Source organism: Triticum aestivum, chromosome 7A (genome assembly GCF_018294505.1).
Source record: "Triticum aestivum cultivar Chinese Spring chromosome 7A, IWGSC CS RefSeq v2.1, whole genome shotgun sequence".
Classification (NCBI taxonomy): domain Eukaryota; kingdom Viridiplantae; phylum Streptophyta; class Magnoliopsida; order Poales; family Poaceae; genus Triticum; species Triticum aestivum.
Genome location: NC_057812.1, coordinates 25,971,415 through 25,980,124, shown reverse-complemented (window position 1 = coordinate 25,980,124; position 8,710 = coordinate 25,971,415). Strand labels below are relative to the sequence as shown.

Here is an 8,710-nt window from a genome sequence, read left to right as displayed (position 1 = left end):
GACGCACCCTCGATCTCCGATCCAACAGAGGCGCCGAGGGGGAGTTCCATCAGCATGACGGCGTGGTGACGATCTTGATGTTCTCCTGTTGCAGGGCTTCGCCTAAGCACCGCTACAATATGACCGAGGTGTAATGTCATGGAGGGGGGCACCGCACACGGCTAACGAATGATCAATGATCAACTTGTGTGTTCTAGGGTGCCCCCTACCCCCGTATATAAAGGAGGGAGGGAGGAGGTGGCCGGCCCTAGGGGGGCGCGCCATGAGGAGGGGGAAACCTACTCCAAGTAGGTTTCCCTCTCTTTTCCTTATCTTATTTGGATGGGGAAGGAAAGAGTACTAGTATTAGGAAGTAGTACTAGTAGTAGTAATAGGAAGAGGGGGAAGGAGAAAGGAAAGGGGGGGCCGGCCCCCCTCCCCAATTCGGATTGGGCTTGGGGGGGCGCGCCCCCTCCCTTGCTCCTTCTCTCTTCCTCCTACATGGGCCCAATAAGGCCCATATACCTCCCGGGGGGTTCCGGTAACCTCCCGGGGCTCCAAACTTCTCCGGAACCTTTCCGGTGTCCAAATATATCCGTCCAATATATCAATCTTTATGCCTCGACCATTTCGAGACTCCTCGTCATGTCCGTAATCATATCCGGGACTCCGAACAACCTTCGGTACATCAAAATACATAAACTCATAATATAACTGTCATCGAAACCTTAAGCGTGCGGACCCTACGGTTCGAGAACGATGTAGACATGACTGAGACACATCTCTGGTCAATAACCAATAGCGGGACCTGGATGCCCATATTGGTTCCCACATATTCTACGAAGATCTTTATCGGTCAAACCGCATAACAACATACGTTGTTCCCTTTGTCATCGGTATGTTACTTGTCCGAGATTCGATCGTCGGTATCCAATACCTAGTTCAATCTCGTTATCGACAAGTCTCTTTACTCGTTTTGTAATACTTCATCTTATAACTAACTCATTAGTTACATGCTTGCAAGGCTTAGGTGATGAGTATTGCCGAGAGGGCCCAGAGATACCTCTCCGACAATCGGAGTGACAAAACCTAATCTCGAATTATGCTAACTCAACATGTACCTTCGAAGACACCTGTAGTACTCCTTTATAATCGCCACGTTACGTTGTGACGTTTGGTAGTACCCAAAGTGTTCCTCCGGTAAACGGGAGTTACACAATTCTCATAGTTACAGGAACATGTATAAGTCATGAAGGAAGCAATAGCAGAATACTAAACGATCAAGTGCTAAGCTAACGGGATGGGTCATGTCAATCACCTCATTCTCCTAATGATGTGATCCCATTAATCAAATGACAACACATGTCAATGGTTAGGAAACATAACCATCTTTGATTAATGAGCTAGTCAAGTAGAGGCATACTAGTGACTATATGTTTGTCTATGTATTCACACATGTATCATGTTTCCGGTTAATACAATTCTAGCATGAATAATAAACATTTATCATGATATGAGGAAATAAATAATAACTTTATTATTGCCTCTAGGGCATATTTCCTTCAACCAAAGGCCCATGAGGTGGCACAAGCCCGCGCCGGGGCTGGGGGACCTTTAGTCCCAGATGGTAAGGATTTTTTTGAATTTTTTGAATTTATTTTGAAAAGAATTTGATTTTTTATTTTCAAATTTCTAAATTATTTGACTATTTAATCTCTAATCATCCCTCATCGCTGCTCAAGTGTGGAGCACTCATTCCAAATCGTCTAATTTCCAGGCTGGTGACCAATCCTCTCACTACTCCAGCCTGCGCACGCTTAACTTTTGAGTTCTATTCCCCCTAGTTTCCAAGTCTACACTTGTTGTTTCCCTGACAATAGTAAGTTGTCAATCCTATTAACCCGTAGGAGTTTAGCTTGAGCATGAAGTCACACATTTCACCATTTGAGTTTGAAAGTATTATTGTAAAAAACAATAATTATTTATTAACACTAATATTTCTTGAATAAGTAGTTTGACCACAGTTTGACCAAAATTAAAAAAACTGAAATTTGAGCATAACATTTTTTTCCTTTCAGAATTTGAGCATTCTAAAAAAATTGCAAAATGGCCTACGGCAGTCGAAATCGGAACCGGCTTTTCGTGCTGAACATTTTGATTTATTATACGGTTTTTTCGACATCGTATGCAAAAGTTATAGTCGTTTTACTTTTTCATAACACTTTTTTGCAAACATGTCGAAATTGATGTTTTTTAATTTCCCTAACTAGTAGATGTAGTAACATAACTACATCTCGGAAGGATTTTAATTTTTGAAGTTTTTATCATTTTCTTTTGTTTTTTTTCAAAACTGAAAAGGCGATAGGGGGGTGGGTAGAGTTTGAAAATTGCAGAACCCTTTAGTCCGGGTTGGAGCCACCAACCGGGACTAAAAGGTTAGACCCCTTCAGTCCCGGTTGGTGGTTGGTCTAACCTTTTAGTCCTGGTCGGTGGCTCCAACCCAGACTAAAGGTCTAACCTATAGTCCCGGTTTTTGTCACAAACCGGGATTAAAGAGGCTCGTTGGGCCCCGGCCTGACGCCAGCCTGCCAACGTCCCGGTTTCTGATACAAACCGGGACTATAGGTCACAAATGAACCGGGACTAATGCTTAGCCGTTGGAATCGGGACTAATGGTACCATTAGTACCGGGCCGTAATCGAACCGGGACTACTAGGGTGAACGTAAGGTCATTTTTCTACTAGTGCATGTACGTGAGCTATCTGACACATTCCCATACATGTTTCAAGCTTGTTTATCACACAAATCAAGGTAAACAACAAGGAAAGGAAGCAGCCACCATTTTATTAATGTAACAACAGCTAACAAGAAAAAAAAAACGGGGACATAATACTTTTGGCTCTAAAATGTTCATTGCTCAAAAAGCGCAGTTGGAAAGACAATATTCTGTATTTTGTACCAAGCCCAAAACATAACCAGGACTGGCACAGCAAGGTATATATCAACTGATAAATTAGGAAATGCATGTTTCTGGTAGTGTAGTTCATCGAACCACTCTTCGCATTTTTTTTAAATAATCGAACCACACTCAATTTATTGCTTACTAATGCCAAAAGTTATTTTTTTATTAAAATAAAGTTGAAAGCAGATGGTGTTGAGTAGTTGGAAGCAAGTAATAACATCAAAGACTACCTCCTTTTCTTTATGTAGTGAAGATAGCCGGACTGGCAAGCAACAAATCGTCAAACAGTTACTATTGCATTAGTTCATCCAATCACAATTGGTATGGTGTGAAAGTGTTTCTGGTACGTGCCAATGCCGACCTTCCATTCGAACAATGACTACTTAAGTTAAGTGGCTATGGTTAGAGGTAATATCACTAGCAGTCACAAAACTTGCGTTGGATGTGCATTTTAGTGCTAAAACTTGCAAAATACATCGTTGTAGTCGCATAACTTGCGTTTACGTGCACATACGGTCACAAATCCCGTCTGCCTTCATACGACGTGCTGGCGTGGTATACCTGGCCCGCTGGCAGCCTCTGATTCCGTCCGGCGCGCGCGCATCTTCTTTGCAGAAAACCCCTTAGCCCGTTTCATAATTAGCTGAAAAACCCCTCCAACGGGGGGAACAGGCAGGCCTGCTATTTTTGCCCAAAGGGTCCCCAAAAATGCTACCCATTCATTCCCACTCCTCCTCACCGCTTCGTCTCCCTCCTCTGTGTCGCTCCTCTGTCTCCGTCGATTTTTCCAACACGGTGGCGGCACGGCGGCCGTCGTCGTAGGACATGGATGACCCGCGTCGTCGGGTGCGAGGCGATCCAGCGCCGCCGTATGGTTAGTCCTACTGTCCTCTGTCGTTTCTGACTCTGCATCTGTTCGTTGTTATGTTCGCCGTCTCCGACGTAGTTAGGGTTCATGGGGTAGGGCGATCAAGTCTGATTGATGTACGTTGGCGCCGTGCGTAGCCCGTTCTGGACTTAGGCATTACGTACGGATGGTTGTAGGGGCCCTGCTTGCGGAATCGTGCTAGGGTTTAATTAGGGGTTATTGAGGAGGTCGCTTTATCCATAGAAATTGATGATCAGAGGAACGAGAGGCCTCCATGTAAATTGTTCTAGTGTTTAATTGGGGGAAATTATTTATTAGATATTTGACAATGTGTACTGCTGCTAGTTGAATCTTTCAAAAGTCTGAATGTGTGCAGTGTTATCTGAAGTCTGACAATGTGTAATCCTGCGCCTAGTTTAGTTGTCAGTTAAATTCAGTTAGAAATGAAACGGCTAATGCATGAGCTTATTTGTAGGAGTAACCACGACGTGTGGTGTTAGAGTCCTAGTCGGACACAGATGGGCACTTGTAGTAGTTGGATTAGAAGTCCAAACCGAGTAGGTTTGAGTGCTAGTCCAAGCTGCTATATATATACGCACGTATAATCCCTGTAACTTGTACCGATCAGAAGAAAAGCAATAAAAGAGCAAGGCACGTCAAGAGCCTTTGGCTATCAATCCATCGATCAGTTTTGTTCTGCCGAGAGGTTTCGCCGAGACAGCCGATCGCTAGCTTCGCTAGTTGCAAGCTCGCCAGCTCTACGTACAGGAATCAATTAAGCTGCTTGCCTGCTAGCTAGCTTTGCACATCATACGTGTATTAGCTCCTGGGAGTTTTGGTCTAGCAATCAAAAGCCAAAAGCCAACATTATTTGTGCACTGACCGAGAAACGAACTTGCTGCCGCTGTTTGACATTGCTGCAGTTAACTGAAGTTGGCATTTGCTGAATTTTTTCTCTGAACTTGTTGGGAGGACTGATGTACTTGTTAACTGAATTTTTTCTCTGAACTTGTTGGGAGGACTGATGTACTTGTTAACTGAATCTGACATTTTAACATGATGTACTGATTTGTTATGAACTCTTTTACATTGCAGGAGATTTTGATGGTCTGTTCAGTGTTGAGATGCACCATAGTGGTTTCTTTTGTGGCAGTGACATAAACAGAACATGCATGGACTATGAGGTTGATTGGTTTGACAATTGTCAGACTGACACTTGGTCCTTACTCTGGATTGATGACTTTCTTCTGCAGCTGGGCTATGATAGACAAGCTTCAAAGATTGATGTTTACTGGTGTGAACCAAGAAAGACAGTTAGTGATGGCCTGAAACTCTTGACCTGTGATGCTGACATTGTTCTTATGATTTGTGCAACATTAGAGCACAAGAACCTGCTGCTGATAGTAGACCATGGTGATACCCTGCAGTCACTAAACAAAGATAATGTTCTGACAAATGGAGTGAAGGATCCACCTAAGGTTATTACTCCAAAGAGGCATGGAAAAGAAAATGTCAGTTATCCAGAGAAAGAGCAGAGTCCTAGAGAGAAAATGTCAAGGACAACAAGGAGATCTATGTCATTTGGAGAAGGATGTAGCTCAAGGAATGCTATGGAGGAGGAGAATATTGAGGATGTTAACAATAGTGAAGAAGAGGGAAATGATGAGGATGCAGGGTCAGAAACAGATGAGGAGTTCTATGAGAGTGACTATGAAGTTGCAGAAGGTGATGATGATTTGTTTGACGCAAATGTAGACAAAGATGTTGATGATCACAGAGAGAAGAAAATACTGCCAGACTTTGAAGAAGAACTTCCAGAAGATGCTTTGGAGGACAGCCACTTAAATATGTCGAAAGAAGAGAAAGAGAAGCTGAAGCACAAATTCAGTACTTTCAACCCAACAACTGATCTGAATGCACATGTGTTTAAGATTGGGTTGGTGTTTGCAGATATGAAGGAATTGAGGCATGCTCTCACTGCATACAGTGTAAGGAATAGGGTGAAAGTGAACAAGCTCCGAAATACTTCGGTATCACTAGAGGCTGTATGCAAGCCTGGTTGCACTTGGTACTTGAAGGCAGGTAAAGATAACAGGTCAAGTAGCATACAGATCAAGAAGTATGTTGACAATCACACTTGCACAAAAGCATGGGACCTGAGAGTTCTGACTGCTCCTTTTCTTACTAACAAGTTCAGAGAAGAATTCAGAGACAATGAAAAAATGCCTCTGAAGAAATTTTCAGATAAGGTGGAGACAGAATATAATTTGGTTCCACACAGGAGTAAGTTGGGAAGAGCTAGGAGAGCAGCAGTGAATCAAATAAGGGGAGTAGATGATGACCAATATAATACTTTGTGGGACTATGGTCAGGAGCTTAGAAGGAGCAATCCAGGAAGCCAGTTCTTCTTGTGCACTAAGGAAGTATTTGATGAGAAGACAAAGAAGGTACAAGACCACTTTTCCACATTGTACTGGTCATATGATGCATGCAAGAGGGGATTCCTTAAGGGATGTAGACCAATCACTTTCCTGGATGGTTGTCACATTAAAACGAGATACAAGGGAAGATTACTAACAGCCGTTGGAATCGATCCCAATGATTGTATCTTTCCAGTAGCATTTGGGTTATGTGAAGTGGAGTCAACCCATAGCTGGGAGTGGTTCTTAGCATCCTTAAAGGATGACCTGAACATAATGAACACCTCACCATACACCATTATGAGTGACAAGCAGAAGGTTAGTACTAGATCATTCAATTTCTTCATTGCAACAACATAAGTGTGTGCTGTTTTGCAGAGATTAATGTGTTCTATTTTGCAGGGATTAATAAATGCAGTGAAAAAGGTTTTCCCTCATTCAGAACATAGAAACTGTGTTAGGCACATTTATCAAAATTTCCATAAAGTACACAAGGGAGAGCAGCTCAAGAATGATCTATGGTCTATAGCAAGGTCCACTAATGAAGCTGCATACACCAGGAACATGGATCTAATGAAAGAACACAGCTTGGGTGCCTACACCTGGGTTGAGAAATTGGAGCCAAGAACATGGATCAAAGCATTCTTTGACCCGTTTTGCAAGTATGACATATTACTAAACAATATGTCAGAAGTGTTCAATAGGTTACTCTCTTGTTACTTTTTCCTCTCTTGTTATTTTCTTGTCAACAAAAAATCAAATGCCAACTGTGTGCTTACATATTTGGTACTATTTTGCAGTTACATTTTGGATGCGAGGGAAATGCCAATTAAGTCAATGTTGGACCAGATAATGTGGAAGCTAACAAACAGGATTGTTGGTAAGCAGAGAGAGGCAGAGAAATGGACAGGCAGATTATGTCCCAAGATACAGAAGAAATTGGACAAGTATGTGGAGTGGGCAAAGAACTGCAGGGTGCAAGAGTATGGGCAAGGTGTTTTCAAGGTTTTCTCTTTGAACAACACATACATTGTTGACCTGAACATGCTTTCTTGTGAATGCAAAAGGTGGGTACTATCTGGCATACCTTGCCATCATGCAATTGCATGTTTTAGGCATGAGAGAATTGAGCCAGAGAGCATGGTCCATTCATGCTACACTATTGAGGAATATAAGAAGTGTTATGGATTTAATATGATGCCAATGAGGGACCCACAGCAATGGGAAAAAATGCATGGCATTGCTGTTCACCCACCCCTGTACACAAAAGTAATGGGCAGGCCTAAGAAGAACAGGAAAAAAGATCCAGAAGAGAAGAAAGACAAGACTGGGGTGAAAAAATTGAGCAAACATGGTGTGACCATGCATTGTTCTATTTGTGGAGCTGCTGACCATAATAAGAAGGGCCACCACAATCATGTTAATCAAACAACAACTGAGGAAACAACAATTGAAGAAGAATATGACGACCCAAGCATAATTGCTGTACCATCCTTTGCTTATATATTTTCCCCTCTAATCTTCAAACTATACTTAAACATTGATACATTGGCTTCACCTGTTGCAGAACATCATGCCACACAGAGTCTACCCTCAGCTCGATCCAACACAAACCCCTGACTCAATGGTTTACAAGATGCAAGAAATGGTAATATATTCAGTGACAAAATTATGCAGATGTAATTACCATTTAAGTGCTTACATACCCACCTTTTTATATTGTACTTGTGTGAGCAGGAGAAGTTTACATATCCAGCACCTAGGGAATTTGCCCCCCTACCCGAGTCTAGCTTCATTGCCAATGCCAGAGACTCAATTCCTATGGTTAGAGTTACAACAGCCATGTCAAGAGGCAGGGTGAGAAAGACTGCTAATGAGAAAGTTGCAAGGCCAAGAAAAAAGCAGGCAAGGGAAGGCAAGGGAAGGCCAAGAAAATAGTTGCTGAGATTTTTGTCAAAAATGATTTATAAAATAGCAGAAATTTGGTCAAAATAATCAATTGACTGAACGGGCTAAGGGGTTTTCTGCAAAGAAGATGCGCGCGCGCCGCGCCGGACGGAATCAGAGGCTGCCAGCGGGCCAGGTATGCCACGCCAGCACGTCGTATGAAGGCAGACGGGATTTGTGACCGTATGTGCACGTAAACGCAAGTTATGCGACCACAACGATGTATTTTGCAAGTTCTAGCACTAAAATGCACATCCGACGCAAGTTTTGTGACTGCTAGTGATATTACCTCTTTAGAGAAATAGATACCCAATGGTCGATGCTATCTGGCTTCGGTTTCAAGTCCGGCAATATAATAAGCCTGTTGAGTATGGGAGGGACGAGTACCACTGAGATTTCCCCCTCGTGTGAGAACATGTCTAATGACGTCACGGTGGTGCGCTTCCAGTTCAGCAGGGCTTACATTGACGTAAGTTGTGGACTACGAAAATGAAATGTAGTGACAAACGAGATTAATCGCATAGGATCTAGCAA

At 42.7% G+C, this 8,710-nt stretch overlaps 1 protein-coding gene across 1 annotated transcript; it reads left to right on the top strand.

Annotated features, from left to right (window-relative positions):
- Positions 1-3,766: 3,766 nt before the first annotated feature.
- On the top strand, positions 3,767-8,411 carry LOC123152876 (uncharacterized). The gene is made up of 6 exons (XM_044572272.1): positions 3,767-3,815; positions 4,905-6,547; positions 6,632-6,933; positions 7,030-7,714; positions 7,797-7,877; positions 7,967-8,411. Exons 1-6 carry the CDS (start codon positions 3,767-3,769, stop codon positions 8,165-8,167), a joined length of 2,961 nt encoding a protein of 986 aa, XP_044428207.1. The 3' UTR covers positions 8,168-8,411.
- The last annotated feature ends 299 nt before the right edge of the window (positions 8,412-8,710 follow it).